The 23954-nt window shown below is 36.0% G+C and overlaps 1 protein-coding gene across 3 annotated transcripts in view; it reads right to left on the reverse strand.

Annotated features, from left to right (window-relative positions):
• Nucleotides 1–236: 236 nt before the first annotated feature.
• The window catches only part of CYP7B1 (cytochrome P450 family 7 subfamily B member 1), a 178724-nt gene continuing 155006 nt past the window's right edge, over nucleotides 237–23954 (reverse strand). For all 3 annotated transcript variants that reach the window (XM_064384238.1, XM_064384239.1, XM_064384240.1), the window contains exons 3-6: nucleotides 19403–19993; nucleotides 18737–18943; nucleotides 8517–8692; nucleotides 237–832 (exon numbers count right to left, since the gene is read on the reverse strand). In XM_064384238.1, the coding sequence (XP_064240308.1) occupies nucleotides 545–832; nucleotides 8517–8692; nucleotides 18737–18943; nucleotides 19403–19993 (1262 nt within the window). In that variant the 3' untranslated portion in view covers nucleotides 237–544. The remainder of the gene's footprint in view (nucleotides 833–8516; nucleotides 8693–18736; nucleotides 18944–19402; nucleotides 19994–23954) is intronic.

Raw genomic sequence — 23954 nt, forward strand, 5'->3', positions numbered from 1 at the left:
TGCGAAACTCATTTAATGCACACACACCCTGGAAATATAAGTATTATTGATATTATACTTGAAGAGAATATTTTCATCCAGTGTAACTCATGGAAATTTAATTTCCTTCTTCTGTGAGAATTTGGCATTTGTTAAACTGTGTCCATTTCCAGCACAATTTTCTAATAGTTCGTAAAGTGTATTTTCACACATTAGAGAATAATTTGAATGACTTAAATTCCACAGTGACCAATCCATTGCTGTGACGGTACATTTATTATAACAGGTGAAAATCACAAGGAAAAATTAAAAAACAAACAAAAAAATCCCTGTTTTGAGCTTATCCTGAAGTTGATTTTGATGTCCATTTTCATGCCACCATCCTGTTTTACATTATGATAGGTTTTGTGACTAAGTACAAACTGGACTGATCTCAGATCAAATAGAAATCAGCACTTTTTAAAACAAATACAGCAATTACATCTGCAGAAATTAAAAAGAAATAGATGAGCTTAGGCTGTTCAGGCTAATTTTGATAGATTTCTTTTCTTTCCTTTTAGCTTCTCTAAGATTTCACTTTGTATCGAAATAAAACATCAGAATCTGGATACTGAATGCCAAACAGCATGCGGCTGTAGTCTAGTCCTATGGGCTTATCATCAATTATTTCTAAATCAAAATAAGTTAAAAGTATAACCAGCAATTGCTTTATTTCCATAAGTGCAAAAAATCGGCCTGGACATTTGGTGGTTCCAGTTCCAAATGGCATTAGGTAACACTTCAGCTTTTTCCCTCTTTTGAAAAAGGTGGTTTTCTTCTTACCATCTTCTATAAAACGATCATATCTAAACTCCTGTAAAGAAGAATATAGTGTTAAAATTATTAACATTTTACATAAAATAGTTTGAGTTCAAGTCCGAAAAGTTGCTAGCTCTCTTTGCCTGTCTTAGAAAGCTCATTTTAATCAGGTAAACACCAGAAAAACTTGACTGGATGCAAATAGGTGTGAACTTTAAAAAAACTCAAATACTACTAGGAAATCATTTCCCCCATATCAAAGAGATATGAAAAGTTGTAAGACATTTTTTTCTCCACTCTTATTTCTCTCTTAAGCTGAGTTTCCCAAGTATAGTGGCAATATCTCTATTTTTCCTCCCTAAGGTGGGTCCTGACACGTGGGCACTTGATTATACCAATGTTGGGGAGAAGGTAAGGGCTCCGGTGAGACTGCCATTGTTACCCAGGACTGAAGAATCCTAACTAGCCACAGGAGCTGCCTAACTGTGGATTCCTAATTTGAGTTTCTCTTCTCCCTTCCCTGCCTGCTACTGATGGATAAGAACTATGAGTTTAGGATCTGGTGCTGATGTTTGGATTAAACAGATATAAAATAACAAGTTTCAGGTAAAGCACTAGAGAGGAACTAAGCCACAAAATCAATCTTGTTTGTTTTCTGATGTTGCAGTTAATTTCTTCTATGAAAGTTCTATTAAAATCAGCTCTCTTTGGGTTTCCTCTAGCGTGGCAGGTATTTCTGATATGTTTTCATAAACAAGTTACATTACTTTGTTACAGGAAATCATGGGACTGCTTTACTTAGGGTGTTGGAACTGCTATCTTAATTTTGCCTTGCTGCCAAAGGGTTATGGTTCAACTCTCACTTGAGTTTCTTAGAGCGGACTGAGTGACCTTATTTTAGCCTATGGTGAATTAAGCCATTGATTAAATTAATGCCTGTGGCTTGCATGAAAATGACCAAGTATTTGGTGTAGTTGGTGCTCATTAGCATTAGACCTGCTCACACACAACTTTGATTTGACTACACTAAGTCAAATGCAAAAAAGTAGGTCAGATCCAAAGCATTTCAGGTTAAAGTGAAAACCTTGCAATATGTGGATAGATCCTGAATTCATCAAAAATGATTTAATTTTCTCACTCAAAACCAGTGTTGTTAATGTCAGTGAACCATTTCCTTTAAAAGTATTGGGTTTGTCCTCATTTATGTAGAATACTTATTTTGGTAAGTATTTGAACTTAGAAAAATTCTGAGTAGTTCATATTTCCTCTCAAATTGCAAGTGGATGCAATGATAATGGCAAAATCTATCCACACTTTTACAACTGCTCAATTCCTTGTAACAAATACTCTGAGCCCTTTAAAACATGTATTTTACCATAGTTCTGGGATGTAGTCAAACTGTATCTAATCAATGCTAAGTGAACAAGGACACCCTTTGTTGACATAAATGGTCACTAGAGAGGGAGTGACTAAATGTAACTCTCCTGGTGACCTTTTTCCATCTCTGGAGCTCAGGCCTGCTTGCCTGAGCTTAGTCCTGCTGCTTCCTCCTTCACACTGACCAGTCTGAGGAGACTGGCCCTCTATCCACGAGCTCCCTGCCTAACCCAAATCAGTTTAAGTGAGCTTTGCTATGATACAATTTGTTAGGAGGGTTTTCACTGTAGCCCCACTAGTTAAGCCAGCAAATGCGAAATGAAAACTTAGCTTGGATTATGACTTTTTATTGTCCTGATATCATAAATAAGCCATAAATCACCATGGTTTTCAGACTCCTCTTTGTGAAAATAAATGTGCTGCCCACTGAGAGGCCTGTGGCCAACACATGATGCAGGAGTGCTCCTTATCCATGACCTTCAGCTAGGATTTATATCCGGTTCCCTCAAACTTCTACTCAACGAGTAACGCCATTCCTCTACTTTCCATCACGTTCTATTCAATTTCCTCGTTGTAAACATCTTAGAAATTCCTATTCAGTTGTTTATTTTGTGAAACTAAAAGGGAAATGGCCACTGTCTTTATCTCTGTGACCACCACCAAGTTCAAAGAGCACAGGAGCATAAATATATTTTTGAGTTAAAATTTATTTGCATTTTGCTTTATTGCCTAGGCATGGAAAACCTAAACAGGAACCAATGTTAAGAAGGGCCTGTGTCAGCTGCTGGGGATATAGCTTAGTTGTAGCTGAAAAGGGAAGGGGTATAATAATCTCACCACTGAGATTCTGGGGTCACAGTGATACAGAACAAAGGTTCAGGAAGCTCAAGATATATCCATTCATTTGGAACAACTTAAACTTGGAATTCATCAAGCTGACTGAAATTCTTTACAGTGACCATAATAAGCATGATGCTTCACAATTAAGGGGAGTCAATTAAATGGATGAGAATAGAAAAATCACAAGAGAAGGTTTAAGACACAGGAGTTCCCCATGGTTCCTCTAATGATTGTTGCAGTTGACTCCCCAACATTGTTCTTCTGCATAAAATGTGTCTAGGCACTAATCTTGGTAATTGCATTGTTTGGGTCTCTGACAGGTTTGGGACAGAATGTGTGAAACAATCTGGTCATTGCTACAAGGGAAAAGTCTATGGGGACCTATGGGGACATCTAGGAGAAATCTTCTTCTTGTGAAGAAAATAAAACAAAAAGAAATGGTTGATTACCTTTCCTTCTCTGGACCTCATCATGTGTGACTATGATATCTGGTTGCTCCCAGGCTAAAGACAGAGCTAACCTACAGGAGATGGCAGAGCCAAGAAATCTCAAGAGTTTGGAGCAATCACATTTTTGTATTTATCTCTGTATGTTTAAAGCCTTCAACACAATGTTATTCCCATAGTAGAGGCTCCATATATGTTTGTTGAATTAATGAATAAATACATGAGAATAAAGTATATTTTAAAAACCATTTTCAAGCTTTTGAAGAAAACAAAGATATTGAATGAGTAAATAAATATGTAGAGTATGATGAGTTGATGAATATTCAGTGTTTACAAATAGTAGAAAATTGTATAATATTGAAGCACTAGAAATCAAGTTTGGATAGAGGACACAATTTTCTGGAGAGAGAAAAGATTTTGGTATTCGTGACAAAAGGAGATTGCATAACACGCTAATTTGTGTTCTCCAAATACTATGTTTAGTACAGTTCAACAGATTTTTTGAAGCACTTCCTGTATGTAAAACATTGAAGTTACAAGGCATAAAACATGGTCTTGCTGAAGTAGGTGACACACAATAGGATCATGTTTTGAATCCACTCAATTCATAATTTTGGGTATGGGAATGTAAATTAGATAAAAGATATGACTTTCTCATAATAAAAAAGAGAAATGTTTGAATGGATGGCTAAGGGTTACACTGCTGCCCCTGGAGGCAAAATGGTAGAGTACAGAAGTCCTTTTTTATCTGCATGACTTGGGTTCAAATCAGCAATGTGCTGCAGACAGCTTGACAAGCTTGTCAGAGGGTGCGCATCTCTTCCCGACTCTGTGTTTAAGCTCTCCATATTGATAACATGAAATTGGTCAAGGGGGTAGTTTATACAATGAAAATAGGCAAATACTACAAATCAGGGCTCAGAGCCCTGGTTCACCAGCACACTGCTAGTCCAATATGGTAGGTATGAAGTGTCAATTTATTGGTATGGCAGAAACCTTTTCTCAACAGGAAGCATCTAATGATGATAAATTAGCTATGCGACAGGGCTGAGTCCCTATACTGCAAGCTTGTTGGCAAAGAGGCCTTTTTATTTCTGTGTCACTCACTATGCCCATCAAAGTGATTTCTGGGGAATAAATGATTGATATATGTTTGTTTCCTTTAAGACTACTAGTGGTGCAATCTCTATTCCATTTTGTGATACGGATAAAAAATTATTGAGAGTACTTCCTCATCTGTCATGTCGTTCTAAGAACAGTGGCAATAATGAAAATAATAATTGATACCACAATTCTAAGAGTGATTTAGAATTTTTTCAAGGACTTTCACATTTATTCATCATTTTATTATCTCTACAACTCTAAGAAGTAGACAGGGTAGAACTGCATTAGGTTAACAAGATCCTTCAACTTTAGAGCTTTTGGGGGATATTCCAAAGGCTTTGTAATTGCATTGTTATTTCATCATGTTTCTTTACCTACATGGTTATAATGGATTGCCATATTAAATGTTTGACCTTTTTCCCCTATAAGCTCCACGGTGTCACCAGGTATCCCTTTATCCCTCAGCATCTGTGGACCTAGGAAAGACAACTAACAGATTTGCTTTTCCCTATTGAGCTTCTTTATAGCTCCAGTTCTGGATCTTGCATTGTGTCAGAAAGAAATCATCACTATTTACTACTGATTACCTGACAGCCTATTGCATGAATTCTAGCTAATAATAGATGTAAATTTGGGAAAGCCTTGAACCAATTTTAAAAAGCTAACCACTCTCAATTGATAGATTACCTAGCCTTTGTGGATAGTATTTTTACCTATAAAGAGAGAGGAAGGGAGAATTAAGAAGGTGTTTTTCTCTGTTTGTTCTCTTTTTAAATTTCACTTGGCAATTTGTTTTTCCACATACACAAGAGCCACCTGAATGGCTAACATTACAATAAGCTAAGCAACCAATATTCAGGAAAAGAATAATTCTTAATATAGAGGTTACATGTTGGTAGCTTATCGGCTCAATTAAGTCCCAAAACACCTTTTATTTATCCCATATTGTGTTTTAAACTTCATTTTTCCAAATATTTAAAAATTCCAACCTTCACTGAAAAGTCTATTTTTTTCAGGTTCTTTTTAGTAAAAAAATTAAAATGACTTCACCAAACTAGGTCTAAATGCTTGCAAGAGCTGAGGGCTAGTTCAGAAGAAGCCAGTGGTCCTATTTAGTGGTCTCCTGGCATCTCCTTTTGCCATAGTTCTTAACACTCCCAAAAGTATTGCTATATTTATACACAAATCACTTCTTTATTTGATCTATTTAGGCCCAGTACATATTTGAATGTGCAATATCTGTCCTGATTTAAAATTATAACTGAAGCAGATTTTCACTTTCAGTACATTTATCTATCCAAGCATCTCCTTATTTATTCAAGTTATGTGTACAACCTCCTGTGAGCTAGGCACTGAGAATACAGAGATGGAAATGACATGGTCCTTCCTCTTCTGGAGCGTACAGCAGCATATGGGAGCAATGACAAGTAAATAAATAATTGCAAAATACTGTGTGTTATGCCCCACCACAAACGTACACACAGCGGGTAGTTTATACCATGAAAATTGAATGTGAACAATGTGAGCAATGGCAAATTCTTTGAGTTATGAAGTGGGACTCAGGCACACTGTCAACAAAGAGGTGATTAGGTGATTCCTGTTAAGTAACTTGGAACCTGCTGGGTGCACAAATAAGGAGGGACATTCCAGGAATAGGGAGATGCAGATACAATAGCTCTCAAGTATAATGGAAGACCATGGCCTGTCTTTGGAATGCCAAATTTTAGAGTCTTTTGGAGCTTGGAAATTCTGAACCCATGCCTTTTTGGGCTGGGAGAATCTATGTTCTGCTGAGGCTCCTGTCTCTCTGTCCTCCAAGAATAACTATCCCTCTATCTGCCTTCCTTATTTTTTTGGCCTAACATCTACTGACTCTTATCAACATCTGAGGCCTGGTCTTCTCATTCGAGGTGTGTTGGATATAAAAGGCAGGTAGTGATGAATGTGAGTCTCCTGAACCATGCTTTCAATGGCTGATGGCAGACTTTTCTAGAACTCTCTTCTTTTCTTTACTGTCACTATGTGGTGGCTTGGGATGGGCATCTGTTTCATGAGCATCTATAGCATCTATTTATTGCCATATTAAGTTGTTAAGAATCAAAGGAATAATCGGTTTGTCCGACAGTGGTAGTTACTCAGAAAATGTTTACAGAATGAATAAGATCTTTCTAAATTCTGTAAAAGTGGTTCTGAGCTATATCACTTTTTCTGTGTCAGGAATTATCAGCATTCCCCAACTAATTTCAAGAAAACAATGGCATGATAATAAATTAGCTAGTTAATTTTAACATTAGTCAGGCATAATAGGCTAATGTTAAATCTAGTAAATAATAGGGAGCGTTCATCAACTGAAGTTAAAGCTACACTAATGATGCTAAATCAGTATTCACAATATTGAAATTTTGTTCTGCCACAGATGTTGTATAAGGCAAGCCCTACTGATTACTATTTGATTTAATATGTAAAGTTTGGGCATGGCTATTTAGTATTCCAAAAGAAAAAAATATATAAATTAGCATACTTTTGATTTTTAACTTCGAGTTTTAAGTTCCTAAAAGTCTAAATCAAGGTATTTTTCATCATGAGGGTAGGAAATAAGAGGACTCCAAAGCACAGTGACATAAAGACAGTGGTAATCTGGTAAACATTTATTGTTTCTTGATAACACTAATATTGATTTTACTATCATGACAAGAATAGTAAACTTAATGACTAGTGGAATAATCAAATAATGAAAATAATAAGTTGATGCTAAATTAATGGTACAATTGCAGAATTGTAGGTAAAAATAAAAATTAAAAATATTTTCCAGATATTGGATATTGGGTATTCATTTGCTCTGTTTATTGAATATCTATTTATCTGTATAATTTTGTTCTTTGATATTTATAAATGTGGAGATAAAGCTTGTTGTTTGCAGAATGTTCCTTCACTTGCTAATACTCTACAATCTATTTGTTATTGTCATTCATACACTGCCCCTGCTTCTGAAACACACAGCAACTATATGTATGCTCCCCCCACACTTAAGTCATTTGCCTTTGCTGCTGAAATCAATTCGAATTTTCTAATTGTATTTGAATCTGCTCTTCTTATTAATTTTCAAAATTCAACAATATTGTAATCCAGCCTGGATGCAAGACATCTACCTTAGAAACTAGATTTAGAGGTGGTCCAGCTATGAACTGCTCAAAAAGAGCAGCAAAGTTTTCCTTTGAAAAAAAGCATTTTATATACAAAAACTGCTACAGCAACATTACTTCCTGAGAAACACAGGCAGAATAGGACTGCAATCAATTTGCATGCAGGTGGTGAATCTCTGAAGTGGTATTAAGGGATGAACCAGGGTGGATTAATTTCCAGTCTTTGATATTCATTAACTCCAGCTTCAGAAAAAAACACAAGGAGATGACACAATTACCCTCAGAGCTTCACCCGTGAGCAGCAGCTTTACAATCTCAAGTTCATAATGCCATACTAATTGATCAAGAAGGGCCACATACTTTTAATAAGAGGTGAAAAAGTATATGAGCTTAACTACAGCAACGATAGTATTCGACTTTGGGACAGTCAACCCCACTTTGGAAAAACTTGGTAAAATAGTTATGATCATTTATTCTCTAAGCCACCTGTCAATAGCTAGCCCTCCATGGTTTTCAGTAATTCTCCACCAAGCATAATGCAATTTTGGCCAGAACATAATAGTGGCCAAAGTGCAATGTCCATTTCATTTAAAGCGACTAGCATTTAGTCTCATGACTGTATTTCTCTTTACAGATCATGAAACCTTTCAAAGATATCCTTAGGGAACACTTCAGTAAGGAGGAAACCTTTCTCATTAGGAGGAAAAACAGAGGCCATAAAGCTGTCTCGATCCCTTCTGGAACAAAGTGGCAAGAGGAAGAGATAGGGATGTAAGAGAAATGTGCCTGCAGGATCTAAGTAGCAATCATAGGCTTGATGTTTATTTACCTCTGGAGCTTCAAAGATTTCAGGGTCACCATGAAAGATTGGAGGAAAGATGGCTAGCAAGTCTCCTTTTCGCACACAGAAGTCCCCAGTCTCTGCACTGAGAGTCAAATCCTCCTCAACAAAACGAATGGTGGTTGAATATGAGGACAGACGTAAAGCTTCAAAAATGGTGCTTTCTGAAGGAAAAAAACCAAATGATAGCTTTTAAGATAGGGCTGCTCTTGAAATGTGCTCTCAATTTGCAATAAAAGCTCATTACTAATGACCTTGATTGAAAAGGAAATTGTTTCTTCATCCACCAAGAGGGAGCCAAGGGTGGCTGTGCACAGAGTGTGAGCAGGGGCGGCGGTCTGGCTCCAGCAAGGCTTGGAGGTATTTCACAGGTAGGAGGAAGCAGTGTTGTACCTGGGCAGAAAGTCATTAAGATTTTGTAGGAGAGAATGATCTGGTAGAGAAGAATGTTGTGTTATGGGGATACATGTTTGAAATCAAAACCATATCCCAGTTAAGATACACAGCTGGTAAGTCATTCCACAAACCTTTAGAACTCTGATGCTTTAAAGCCACGCTCAGCCATTTAATAACCACTTAGGCAGTTAATAGTAAAGTAATTGTAGTAGCGCTTTCTGAGACAGCTTAACACTTAATTTCTTTTATGCTAGCTGTAAATAAAATGTGAGTCAACATTTGCTGGAAAAATTTCAAAAGAAAATGCTTTTAGAGGATTCAGAAGAAAACCATATTTTCCTTGGCGTCCGGGGAGAATAACAGGCACCATCATATCCTGGAAGATTTCAGAAGCTGAATGTCCTTGCTTTCCCAGTGGCCTTCACCTTTTGCTCCTAGCATGACAGATTTTATGGCTAATTTCCGGCAATTTATCCTGGCAGTTTGAGGAGGAATTCCTTTGGGAATAATATGCATAATTTGCATAAATCATTCTGATAGCATGCATATCAGCGTGTAGCTCCTGTCTAGGTCTGCGTCTCTCTCTTCATAATCAAAACTGACTGTGTTTCCACCAGCGTGAATGGGTCCTAGAATATAAACCTTGATTCTCTCTAATCAGCATTGTGAAAAAAAAAGCTCCAAATGGAGTTTTTCCCCCTTCATGTGATAACAAATGGTTGTGTTTATGGCTTGCAATTTAGAAATCACACACACACACACACACACACACACACACACACACGGCCCAGTTTCTCAGTGTTCAGCAAAGCTCTGAAACACAGAGTACCCAATTATTAGATTATTAAAGGCAGGCCTATCTGTGAGGACTTTCATCAGCCAAAAATAAAAATAAATGTTATTTCAGTAAAATTTAAATCTATGCACAGGCTGCATAGGGCTATCAAGTAGCTTTGGGTGCTTTCTCCCAGGAGGTTTTTCCTTAAGCATGCATTTGTCTAAAGAAATGAGGCTGCGGTCAGCTTTGTGTGGCCAGTGTGGTGATTCAATGTGACGTACAGTGAGGCTGTGCATATTCTCTTGGACTGCCTTCGTTATTATAATCAGGCAGAGTCAAATCTGTTTGTTGGTGATGAGGCCAGAAAAGAACTTTGGTTTTGGAACATGGGCTCTACTGCAGATAGCCACAAGGCACCTGACACGATGGATTTCAGCTGGCAGGACACCAAGGACCAACATTTCTGCGGTGAAAAGCAAGGGTCGGCCTCCCATGTACTGCTGCTGGCTCTGTTGGAGCAACAATAGCACAGCATCATTTTAGCTTGTGGTGTGAAATGGTAGCTGACATATGCAGCAGTGCTGTTCACCCAACAAGTCCAGTAGGGATGTGGGAAGAAGAAACACAAAAGCAAAATAATTGTGGGGTGGCTGCTGTGACAGGGCAGGCATGTAATAGTCCTAATACCATGGTCACATCTGATTGGCTGATGTGCTCTCGGGAAGCATGGCAGCTTGCGCCCACCACAGTATCACAAATGACAATTGGGCAAGCATATCTTATGCAGAAGTTAATCACAATAATGGAGCGCAAAGTGTGGCTTAGCGGTCAGATCGTAAGTGACAAATCTGTTTTACCTTCCAGTACCAGTTATGTGTGCAAGATGAGGTTGGCTCTCGCTCTGAGCGATCATGCCGATAATCATTAGACGACAAAAGTAATGAGTTGCGTTATTATCAACAATGGAGAGTAGAGCTTACGTGGCTCTGCAGAATAACACCCAGACACAAAAGCCAGCAGCTTTTCCACCAGCCCCAGTACGAATGCAGGCAGAGCTATATGTTGAGAAGAATGACAACTGCACAATAAAAAAATTGCAGCCTCTACTTGTAGTTGTCATAGTTGAGCAGACACCAGCCAGTGCCACTGACAGACCAGCTGGGCCCTGGGAGGACTTCCATGCTGCACCAGGAGGTACAGTAAATTATCCTGCACGGTAGAGCAACATCTGTTTCTGTGCTAGTGCCGAACAAACAAGGCAATTTAAAACATACCAAGGGATAACCAAGCAACAAATGAACATGACCCTCATTTTTTCCCCCTTCTCACACATGAGGTGCTAAACTTCTTGGTGCAAGCACTCCATGAAAGAGAAGCCAGGTTTTTATTTGATAAGGTGTTGTCAGAGAGATTTTACATGTTTCCAAAATGGAAAGAAAAAGCTTATAGTATTGTTATTCTTAGAATCTTCCCCCTTCTATCTTCATTTCTTTTATACCAAAGCTAGCACTCAGTTCTCTATTCGCTCTAGAATTAAAAAAAAAAAAAAACTTTCCATATACTTATAAATATTCAGTCTTTAAACCTAATTTGCTATACTTAGTTCACATGCCTTCAAGCATTTGTCTTCCAATTTCCACTGAATAAATGCGTACTAATGAGAACTAGAGCAAGCTGCTGAGGCAAAGCTGGGTGACTTGGGTCTGGCCTGCCACCAGCTTGTGATAGGCGGGCAAATTGAGTTAAAATGAAAAGTCTTGTCAGCTGAAATTCAACATGGTAGCCAAACAGCAAGCTGTCAATCATCCAGCCAAAACAGGGGACTGCAGGTAATAAAAGGTCATTGTGAATCATCAGTACACTTGGCTTTCATATGGAAGTTAATTTTAATTAAAGATGATATCTATCTGTAAATGTTTTATAAAACTTATTGTGCATAATGGATTGTTAATTTATACTACCATTTAGCAGGTAATAGTATTTTAATTATTAGAATGCATTGTCGAAAAATGGCCATCAAGAATGCAAGTATTTTGGGATAAAATTTATACCAGGCACTGCAAGGTGCCAACAACTGCAACTGTGATTAAGATAAGGCTGCCTGTGAGTTATTAAGAACTGAGTTTACTGACTGGTATATGCTAGGAAATTGGATTACAAAATCCCCTCTATGAACTCACAATTCAGAGCACGCACTATGTTCTTCACCTGGCTAGGGAAGGCTTCTTTCTCTTTTCAGGATACAAAACTATTCTGATTAAGTATCCCTTCTAAATGAAATGCCAGGGAATGTCTTGAGCTAAAATATTTTACAATACAACTGTGAAGGAAAATAACAAACGAAAAAAATATGGTTAAAAAGGCATATACATTTTCTCTTTTGCTCTCAGTTTTCAATTCTGGTTGTAATAAGGGATGGATGACTCTCATTTGTAGATTTAAGGCACTGAAGCAACTCATGACAATCAATAATGCATGTTACAATGCAAAAACAAATAAGGACATCCGGGTTTCTGCCTTACACTTAGGCCCTGTCTGTATATGTGGAATGGATGTACTGTGACATGGCCAGGCTGTTAATTTGGGTCATCTTAATGACTGGTGCAGGCTGGCATGCCATCTGATTAGCCATGGTGATCAGTGGATAGCAGCAATGGATGGAATGAAATGAACAGCCAGGCCCTGCCACAGTGACTGGGGTTAAACACTGGGCAATATTAAACAGAAGGTGGCTGTAAAAGGGAGAGAGGGGATGGATATGGAGGTGGTGTGCTCTGGAAGGTGTGATGAAATGAAGTGAGGCTCATGATGTGTGTGTTTGTGTGTGCATTTCTACATAACTGTCTTCAAGACAGTTGAGAAGGTAAATAAGAAATTGTGATAATCATATAATTTGAGGCAAAATCACTAATCCTTGGCTCAACAACTGTATATCTTAAGTAAGGTTAAAAATAAATCTGAATTGGTATAAATGCCTGTCTTCATCCTGCATCTTAGACACAGTGTTTGGTTCACTGCTAAAATACAGACATGTAAATTCAGCATTCATATATTCCATAAATGTCTGTTAAGGCCCTACTCTGCTTGGAGCACTGGGCCACTGCAGGTGGTGTGAAGAAGGAACACAGCACACAGCCTTGGCCTTCATGGACAATGCACTCTAGGTAGTTCAAAGTTGGAAGATACCCAGAAACAGGAATGCTCACAAGATTCTACAGAAGATATGGCACAATTGCATTTATTTACTTAAAATTGACAAAAATCATACATATTTCTGGTGTACAACTTGATGTTTGGAAATATGCATACATTTTGTAATGGTTAAGTCAAATGATTAACATATGCAATTATCTCACATACTGATCAGTTATTTGTGATGAGAACACTTAAAATCTACTCCCTTGGTAATTTGATACTGCACTTTCTAATTGGATAACTCCAATGATGACATTCAGAATGCCCATTTTAGTAGAAAGCTATTTTTCATACTGAGGTGAAATTTTCCTCCTTTTAATTTCTACCCTTTATAAAACACACAGGCCAAAAACGTCTAATCATTCTTCCACGTAACAACCCTTTCAAAATACGTAAAGACAACTATCATACCATTTTCTAATTGTGTGTCAGAGATGATATGGTGTTCAGCCTTTGCCATGCTGGATGAATTTAATTAGTCAATGTGCCTCTTAATATTTGGCAGAACTAGGTATGTACTATTTTAGTTGGAAAAGTGGAGAATTATTAATTTCTGTCCCTAGACACCATGCTTCTATTACTATTTTCTGGGAGCAGATGAGCAACAGATTTTTGAAATAATATCACTATTGTTTTAAACTTTCTGATATTCTAGAGATTATCAGCAATGCTGGATGCCCATTAGAATCACCTGGGATTGTTTAAAAAATAAATGCCCCATTCCAATCCAATAGAATAGAAACCACTGCATTAACTAAAACCTTTCAGTTAGAGGCTTTGAATCTTGGCTGCACATTAGAATCACCTAGGGAGCTCTTAAAGCTATCAGCCTGCACCCCAGACCAATGCAATCAGAATCTTTAAGGGTGGGGCTAGGTATTCCAAGTGTTTAAAGCTTCCCGGGTGGTTCCAATGAGCAAGCAAGGTTGAGAACCATTGCTTTAAACCCTTTTCTGCAGAATCACAAGTTTCTCATCCTATTCTTACAAAGCTGATATTTAGATCTAAATACAGTAATTTGCATTTTAATTAAAGTTGCTTTTCAATGCTTTCAGAGTCTATATCCAGCGTTCATTGTATTATCTAACCACCTTAGCTTTGTGCTGAGCTGAAAATCTGATGAACATTGAAATCAGTGTTTTTCACTTTTTAACTGCTGTTTCCTTATATTACATATAAAATTTACATCACTAAGTTTCTGATGTACCTCTTTGTGGAAGATGCTTCACCCACTTCCTCCAGTTAGAAGTCCCTAAATGAAGTTATATCTTCTGTAAATCCTCATCAGAACGGAGGATGTTTTTAAACTTCACTATTATCTGAATTATATAAAGTTTTAGGCTTTCAAATACACAATTATTTTATAATATTTGAATGAGCTTTTTCAAAATAACACTCATAATCTTTACAAATATACCACACTAATGTAAAATGTTCACAAGGGATACTGTGGGGGGGGGGTATACAGAAATGCTTTCTAATATCTTTGTAACTTTTCTGTAAATCTAAAACTATTCTAAAGCCAAAAGTTCATTTCTGTTAAAAAAAAAAAATACCCACAAGATTCTAATGTGCTCTGCTAGTTCTATCCTTACCCTCAAACACAACTGCATTTGAGAATCAGTAATATGTATCTTTTAAAAAATAGTGCTCAAAGTCTCCAGTCCATTTCTAGAGAATTTTTGTCTGAAGCGACAGTCATTATGGGTAGGCATTAAAGTTAGATCTGGCATCAACTTCTGGTTCTGCCACTATCTAGTTGTATGACTTGAGTTAGTTAAGTAATGTTTCTGAACCTCGTTATTTAATAATTGAACAAAAATAATAATACTTGAGAATTAAATAATCTAATATACATAAAATGCAACACAGTGGCTGGCACATATTCAAATAATAATTATTAATATTATTCATAATATCTTATCATGAAGCTAAAAATTCAGCCAACTGTATGATCCTCTGGCCCATGTTGCCTGATCTTGGCCATGTGCATCATGGCTGGCTTTGCAGACTTGAGATACAAAGAATTCCTCTCCCCTCTCAGCTTGGATAATGAAAAAAGATCTCCAGGGCTCTGGTATCAGACAGGCCTGAGGGGAAAAGCGTGGGCCTGGTCAGAAAACCTGAGTTAAAGACCTGCCTTTCTTCTGTATTATCTCCATGATACTAGACAAGGTATTTAGCACCCTGATAATTTTCTCATCTGTAAAAGTGACAAAATAATAGCTGTCACTGTCCTCCAGAGTATCTTGGTGAAGATGACATGAAATAATGTCTATAAGATTGCTTTGATATTGAGGTCACTAATATATATAACATAGATTGCATCTAATGATCATTATTATTTGTTATTAAAGGACCTTAATTTTTTTCCTTTCTGTATACCCCCTCACGCACCAATACTCACAATTGGCTTCAAAATCTTCCATTGAATTTCAGTGTGGACTCTGCAAGCTCATACTTCTAGAGTTATAATTTATAATATTCTCTTTTTTAAAAAACTATTACAGATTTTGCCCAGTTCCAGTTTTAAGGGATCTCCCTTTACTTTAATATCCCTCAAGTGGACCATGTTTGCAACCTTTCTCAATTTGAGGATAGGTACTGAACAATATTAGGCATCTGCAATTCACCCGAGCCATGCAGCAGTTGCCTTTCATTCTTACTTGAGAATGTTTGCTCTTTTTACTGGTGGGTCATAGAACGAGCACTCCTATAAAATAATGTAGACTTGAGTATGATGTTCATAAATAATTGCAACTGAAGAAAACAATATAAGCCATATAGGGACATCATAGAGGTTAAATGTCATTTTGGTGATAACAGGTAACATTTATTGAGCCTATACTGTGTGCCACTATATTAAGTTATTTATCTGTGTTATTCAAGTAAACCATTAAGAAGTGGTATTCATCAAGCTTATTTGCAATTGATTTATCAAAATTCCAAGTTTGAGAGCTTTTACTCCGTGCATTATCTTTTTTTCTTATCTTTGTCTTTCTGAATTATCTTTTATACTTTTCTTTTCCCTATATCTAAAACCTGCAGTTCTAAATCCTATCTCTACCTCAGTTTTTTTTTCTGGAATAACTGAAAAATTCTTACTTTTCTCTCAGAGCTTCTCAAACGTCCATTCTATCAGCAATTTTTCCTATTGAGATTTAAGCCCCAAGTAACAGTTTCTGAAACCTCATTATATCTACTAACTTATTTGAAATTTTTTTTTAAACTTAATTATAGCGATCTTAACTAATTATTAATAGATAAAATGTTTTAGTGAGGTCATGATAAGCATAATCTTAATAAGATAAATAAAAATAAAGAATTGTGTTTTCTTTGCCTAAAACAAGAGTAGAATGGTTTTGAGGAGAGATTCTCAAGAGCATTGAAAAAAGGACAAATCTATCATAACCTCTTATAGCAGATGATTGCTTTGAATTACTTAAACAGACTTTGGCAGTCTAACGTTCCTCTCAATCCTGCTTTATAATCAAAGTGTGCTGACATGCAAAATTTCTGTAAAAAGAAGAACTTCTTTTCTCTTTGCTCTAATAGTATCAAAATTCTCCTTCCTGGTAAAAAGTACAGCATTCATATCGTTGTTATTTTTTTTCTTCTTATAATAAAAGTTTAAGATGTTTTTAAAGACATTGCATTTAAAATACATAGAACTCTTTTTTTTAAGAAGACAAGAAGGATAAGCACATAGAGTCATTGGCACATGGTAAATATTTAATTGTATAAGTCTTGCCCTTGCACATATAGTTCATGCTCTTGATATAGAGAAATACAACTGAGCTATGACCATCGGTAGAAGTTATTCATTGTGTAACTAATTCATATATGTTTTCTCTAATCTGTATAAAACTTTCTATCTTGTGAAAGAAAAAAATACTATTTTTTAGATCATATTCAGCCCCATCATTTTAAATTCTCGTAATGAACAACACTGGCCTCTACTGGTAACCGAGGTCATGATGAACCATCCGGGCTGCTGAAGGCACTGCCTTTATCCAGGTGGATCTAAACTTGCTTGGGATTTTTGCTGTTTTATTCATTTATTAATGACAGGAGACTTGTAAATTCATGAGAGATTCAAGAGTGAAAACCTCTAGCTCTAGTTATGGGCTTAAATGGACTCAAATTATAGCTCTGGAATCTACGATTTCTTCTAGTCTAATAAATTTAAATGTTTCTGCTTTAATACTGAAATTTAGAAATGACCTTTTCTTTTAATAGCAAAAAGTTGAGAGTAAAAAGAGAGTTGATGAATTACAACTAAGTTTTCTAAGAGTAATAACTATACAGAATACAAACACATATTCTTTGAGGTTTATTTGCCTTACTTCCCAGTATGCATCATTTATTCATAAAATGTAATGAAAACTGTTTGAATATATGGGAAATGCAATGTAGATCTTCATAGAAATTAAAAATCTGCCAGAAAATACTGTTTATCCAAGTGGAGCAACTATCTAAAATTTTACACAAATTTTCTGTATTTGTTCCCCAATAATTTTGCAAACAAAAATAAAAGAATATTTGTATTTTAGTAATGTTGAGATTTTTTTTAAAGAAAATATAAAATTTTTTGACACAAACTACAAAGCAACACATTTTTCCTAATTGACTACTAGTATAAGGCATGCTTTCGGGCATTGTCTCAATGGGCCTTAACCTGAGAAGTGAGGACAATCTCTAGAACTCTTGGGCTATTTTTCTCAATGCCCACTGACTGTGAACATTGACCAAACCTGGGATGACTTTTGCTCCTGAAAGTTCCCATCAAAGACCCTGGAACATATTTTTAAAAGATAAAATATTGAGACCAACATAGGCTAAAATACTTGTCTACATTGTCAAAGGAGTGAAGAAACAGACATGTAAACACTTTTTCCTGCATTTGTCCAAAAGAGACTTGGAATATTATATCCTAAAGGATACTGCAAGATGAAATGTCAATACAGAAGGAATAGGGAATAACTCATTGGGATGGAATTTAACTTTGGCAGTAGACATTCAATCAGGTAACGGTAGTGAACAGCCTTCTCAAAGTAGTAAAGGGAAATGAAATCTGCTGCAATCAAAACTCCAGTTATTGAGGTACAGGCCTATGTAGAAACAGAAAAAAACCTTAAGTCACTATCAACCTCAAACATACTTGAAAGAGTGACCATGTATATCTCATGAGTCAGTGAATATGTTATAAAATATCAACGTTTCACATAAATAGTTTGTAGTTGCTGCTTTTTCTTTTCTTTTGCTCCCTTTCTCCCTTCCTTCCCTTCCTCCCTCCTTCCTTTCTTTTCTATCTTTTCCTTTCTTTTTTTTGGTGTGTGTGTGTTTAAATCATTAACTTCCAGTGGAAAACATTTCTTCTATGTTTTTGAGAATCACACACTCCATAAAACACTCTAACCTGGGCTTGAAAATATAGACATCATTTAGGGGAAGAAATACAACTTGCACACAGGGTGCCTTTTGCAAAATTTCTTTTTCAGTCCCCAAATACTTCTTGACAAGATAGTGTAGCAGTGTTTGGAAAGCATTAGCACATCAACAGATGCTCAGAATCAAATGATTTAATAGGCATAAACTTTTTTCAAATAATTGCAAAGCTTTGGTTTAGCCTTTTGCATACCTTGCATAGTTAATTACCTAGGCCTTAATGTTTACATGCAATGAAAGTATCTATGGCTATAAACTACATAATTTATAATTGATGTAAATGGGTGTTATTATGTCAATTAGGCAGCTGTGTCCTCTACCTCTTGGTAAACAGCTATGAGTGATAAACTGAGGTACCTTCCTTTCTTCATAACAGATAAAAATAAATTACCTAGGCAGATCAGGCTGTCCAATTGTTCTCTGGTGAGGTAGATGGGAAATCCAGACCCTTTCTTTTGACCTGTTGACTGCAGCAAATGGTCAATTTCATCACGCACTGCTGCCATTGCTTCTGGGTGCCGCAGAAGATAATACATTGCCCAGAACATAGTTGGAATAGTGTTTGCCACAGAGGCCCAGAGAAAGCCTAAATGATGTGCTGGGAGAAAATAAGTGAAAAGGAAGATTAATAGCGTTTATTACACTGATTAGATTTGCAGTGTGCTAATTAAAAGATGTTAGGACACAGACCCAGCCAAGGATCAGTGCATGCTAATGAGAACCAATAGGCTTCTGAAGTCTAATTTTCTGCTTAATGAGAATAGTTTAAAATGTAATGTGTATGGGGGGCGGGGTGGTGGTGGATGAGATAAGAGGAGTAAATGCAGCTTAGTTATATTCTTTCTCATTATCACCATTAAGTATCTTGTTTTACCATCTCAGCAAAAAAAAAAAAAAAATCAATTATCACAGAGGGTAGTATCAGAGTAAAACATTTTATCATTAGCCAATTAGAAAGAGCATAAAAAATTTTCAAGGTCGTCATTTTGTCTTTTCATTTCAAAGGTCTATTGTAAATTATTTTGTTTTAGGCAAGTACTCATTCAGAAGTTCTTACCTCCTATTTCAAGGTCCTCGTGCACATAGTATTTCTCTAGGACATCTTGCCTCCTTTGTAAAATTTCTGACCATCCTTGCATCTTGGCTAAGTTTTCTGATGACAAGCATTTTATAATTTTCTTCCTAATAGACTTGATATTTCCTAGAAGCTCAATGGGTATGTCAGATACTAAATATGTGAAATTGTCATCAAATTTAAAAAAATCATCTCTTAGCTCATTAATAAATTCGTTGTTGTCACAAACAAGACGTCTTCCATATATAGTTGTAAATGTGATATCAAATGTTATTGAGCTGCAGAATGCATACAATTGTACCGTGTCCCAACTTGTGGTTTTTAATAGCTGGGATTCAAACACTTGTTTTAGATTCTGCGTCATGCTTTCCAAGAGTATGTCCAAAGATTTGCCTTGCAAAAACTGATAGCAGAGGTGAAGCTCATCATTCATGTCATGATTTTTTTGCAACTGACTGATGCTAAATGCTTTATCTACTAATTCATCAGAAAATACTCTAAAGCTTAATTGTTTCTGATTTTTTATCACTAGCTGGTACTGGAAAGGGTCCAGGATAAATGTTATGTACTTTCCTAGAAAAAAAAAAAAGAGAAAGAGAGAATATGAGTTCATTTGTTAATAAAACAGAAATAAACATCACAAGTTTAAAAATATTTTAATCAAAATTGGGAAGATCCTAGTAACTAAGGCACAAAAGTTTAATACAAATCCATTTCATTCAAAGGTACATGTTTCCTTTGAAAATGGAAGATGGTGGAAAACACTCTAGAAACGTGAAGTTAAATATCCTAAAGTTCTTACTAACCTTTGAAAGATGGTTTAATCTTCAAATTTTTATTTTAACTACAGTACCCGAACATTTAAAATATTCTTTAAATATTCTCATAATCCCTTGACTTAAATACTTCTCATATTTTTCCCTCAGTAAAACAGAAAACAAATTGGCAACATGCCATTCCATTTCTGAGTATATACTTCATAAAGAGCTTTTTCATACTTAGGTGTCATCTCAGTTTTGTTCAAATACAATAATTTTAACTCAAATAAATGACCATACTGTATGGAGCAAGTACTCACAAATAAATGTCAACACTAGCAAAAATCCACAAATGCCAGAATTTTCATTTTTACGGATGAGGGAGATTAGATAACATATTCAAAGTCACATACTGACTCCTGACTGACACAGGATTCCAAACTAGAACACATCCATACATCCATTCATTCAGAAATTCATTCACCACATTTATTAAGATCCAGACACTTGGTTGGATCCCTTTCCTCTAGAGATACAATGATGTAGAGAAATCATTGCATCCCTATGTATTGTGCCATGGCAGAGGTGAAACACAGCATAAGGGAAGCAGAAAGCGGAGTTTGCTTCAGTCTGCCTGAAGTTATCAGCAAGGGCTCCTTCAGGTGATGACATTTGCCTTTTCCACATATCAGTGTTGCCCAAACTTACTGATTTAAAAACTTGGGATGCTTGTGAAAAATAGATTCCTGCAAGATTCTGATTCAAAAGGCTTGGAGGGGATCCTACAAGTGTCCTTTTTGATAAGGTCCTCAAGTGATTCTTATGGGGCACTTTGAGGCACACAGTCATACTATGGGCTGTCTCTCAAAATTGACAGAGACCTTGAAGAATTGCTAGTTTACCCTCTGCATGTACCAGTTGATAAAGGTGAAGAAAGTCAAGAGAGGTTAATGGTCAAGACCATGCTGCCATTTTCAGTGGCAGACCCTTGGTGAGAATTTACTCCCCATGCACTATTCTTTGTCTTCTCACTAGAGTGCTGTTTTAAGATTCCTTCTAATTAGAAATACTAAGCAGATAGTATTCAATAATAACATTTAATGTTTTCCCTGTAGAGAATAGGCATAAACTTTAGATGATCCTAAAAACTTTAACATCTACTTATTTATTGTCTTCATGTCATTATTCCTGTGTGTGTATGTGTGTGTGTATGTGTGTGTTGCTTTGTTAACAGAACAATTTCTCACTTGTTATTTATGGTAACTCAAATGGCATCACAGAAATTTAATTCAATTTGGTGCAATACATTTCAGATAAAGTTTTGAAATAATTTTCAACCTAATCCTAGAAACAGATGAATATGTTTTGTTTCACAACTTTGAAACACAACTTAAATTTTTAATATAGATGAATATACATGTGCTTGTGCTATAATTTATTTTCTAAAAATGACTCGATGACTTGAATTTTATTCACTCATTTTCCCCTTGATTAAGTCAATAATGTGAGTGGATCTAGGAATGCAAGTAAACCTAGAAGTGGCTATTCATTCTGGTCAGATCCCAAGGCTGGCTTCTACAAGGTAAACTAAATTTATGTGTGTGTGTGTGTGCTCTGGGGAGAGCATAAAGGATTCAACCCGATTTAGGCATATTTTATGACACCTGTTTTGCCATAGCAGCTTAATTAAGTAAAATTGCCAGCATCTGCCTGACAAATAATTGAAAAAAATCAATTCTCTCATTTTGCAAAAGATATAATTTTAGGCAAAGTCGTGTATTTTCACAGGTGGTGATTCATACTTTTCTCCTTTCACTAAAATTTTGCTAACTATCTTTGGAGTTATTTTAAATTAATCCCTAATATTAAGAGAGTGTATAAAAGATACAATTTGTAAAACACAAATCTTTAGAGAATATTTTGAAGTTTTTCCTACAGTTTTCTATATTCATCTAAATCTCAGTGGAAAGAGAAAACTATACTCAGACATGACATCATGAGCTACCTGTTATTGGGCCTACTGAAGTAGAGGCTGTATGCATGTTACATTTTTTGTTTTGTCTATAATAATTACAAATACACACACTCATTCTCATTCTCTCTCTCTCTCCATTTCCACCTCTCTCCTATCCCCACCCCTTTGGGAATGAGGGCCTGGGAAAAAACAATGAGGTTAATTTCGAATAAAAGGAATAAAAGTTGAGTGTGAAAAAAATGGGTTCATGTTAGCAACCAATTACTAATATATCGCTTTTTAAAAAATATAAGCAGTTGTTTGTATATTGGTTCTTTATGAAAATCAGTACTGATTAGCTTTGTTTGTAGATCTAGTCTCACTCCTTTCAGGGCTCTGTTCACTCTAGGATCTGTATTTTCTCTTTCTCATTCTTATTTCAGTGTCCTTCAACATCAAGGCTTTGTGTTTTACCTACTATCTTTTTGATTGAGATGTGAATTGCTTTAGAAGAAGACGTTTTGATTTTCTGGATTTTACTTTTCAAGTGGGTTTGGAAGTACTAATAACCCTGGAGATGTTAGCTGGCTTTCCAACTTTTAATCTTCAGTATAAACAATTTAAGCTAAGTTTTCCAAAATTAATATTAATTTAAACCATCTGTCCACCATCTGCTAATGTGAGATGCAAAACCAGAGTTTCTTTGTGATCTTTAATCAGACAGTTAGGAAAACTCATATACATTCATAAAATGAATTTAAATTTCTTAACAAAGGAAATCTTCTGAAAAGGTATTCTAAAGGCTGTGTATTCTTGCAGCAAAATTAACTTTTGCTCCAGTGTGATTTTATGTAAATGAATGGCCAGTGTCAGCAGGCATGTTACCTAGTTTACAAAGATCACAAGGTAAAAACAACACCCTTTGCCATGTTTTCCAAAGAGAAGAGAATGCTGTCAGCAGCTGATATGAAATATCGATTTAAAGAATTTCAGAGTTTCCATTTGTCTAAAATATAAATGTCAAAATGGGGTCCATATCTGCAAAAAGATACAATATAAATCATTCTTAGATGCAGTAAATTTGAAGTTGGGTCAAAATTTCTGACATTTTCCTTGCCAATCATTTCATTCTCTTCCCTTTTTAGGAGCTAACTGGCCTTACAATATTAACTCTAGCATTCCTGTATAACCTGCACAAGAGCCTTTATCACCTCAGTAGCTTTTCTACTTCCTTTAAAATTAATTCCTTAGGAAAGTAAAGCTACATAATTCAAAGTATGCTGGTAAATGCATTTTTAAAAATTCAGTCATTCACCCTAATGTCAAACAAAAAGTTTTCACAGCTGGATCATTATAAATTGAATGTTGATGTTTTCATTTCAGATATTTGGTGCTATACAAAGAGATATCCATGAGAATTGGCTACTTGGCATAGAAATGTCCCATACAAAAAAAAAAAATGTAATGAAGGCCAGAGGATCACTTGAGGTCAGGAGTTCAAAACCAACCTGGGCAACATAGGGACACCCCATCTTTACAAAAAAAATCCTTAAAAAAATTAGCCAGGTGTGGTGGCACACACCTGTGTCCCAGCTACTCAGGAATCCAAGGTGGGAGGATCACTTGAGCCCAGAAATTTAGAGCTGCAGTGAATTATGATTATGCTACTGCACTCCAGCCTGGGTGACAGAGGGAGAACGTATCTCCAAAAAAAGAGACAAATTTGAATTTTAACAATTTTCATAATTAGACGCTTTTAATCTCTGTGTTTAGCTTGTTTTTCAATAGAATTTTTTTAAATCTCAAGCTGAAAATACCAGTT

Source organism: Aotus nancymaae, unplaced genomic scaffold (assembly GCF_030222135.1).
Source record: "Aotus nancymaae isolate 86718 unplaced genomic scaffold, 86718_ANA_hifiasm-v0.15.2.pri h1tg000036l, whole genome shotgun sequence".
In the NCBI taxonomy this organism is placed as follows: Eukaryota; Metazoa; Chordata; class Mammalia; order Primates; family Aotidae; genus Aotus; species Aotus nancymaae.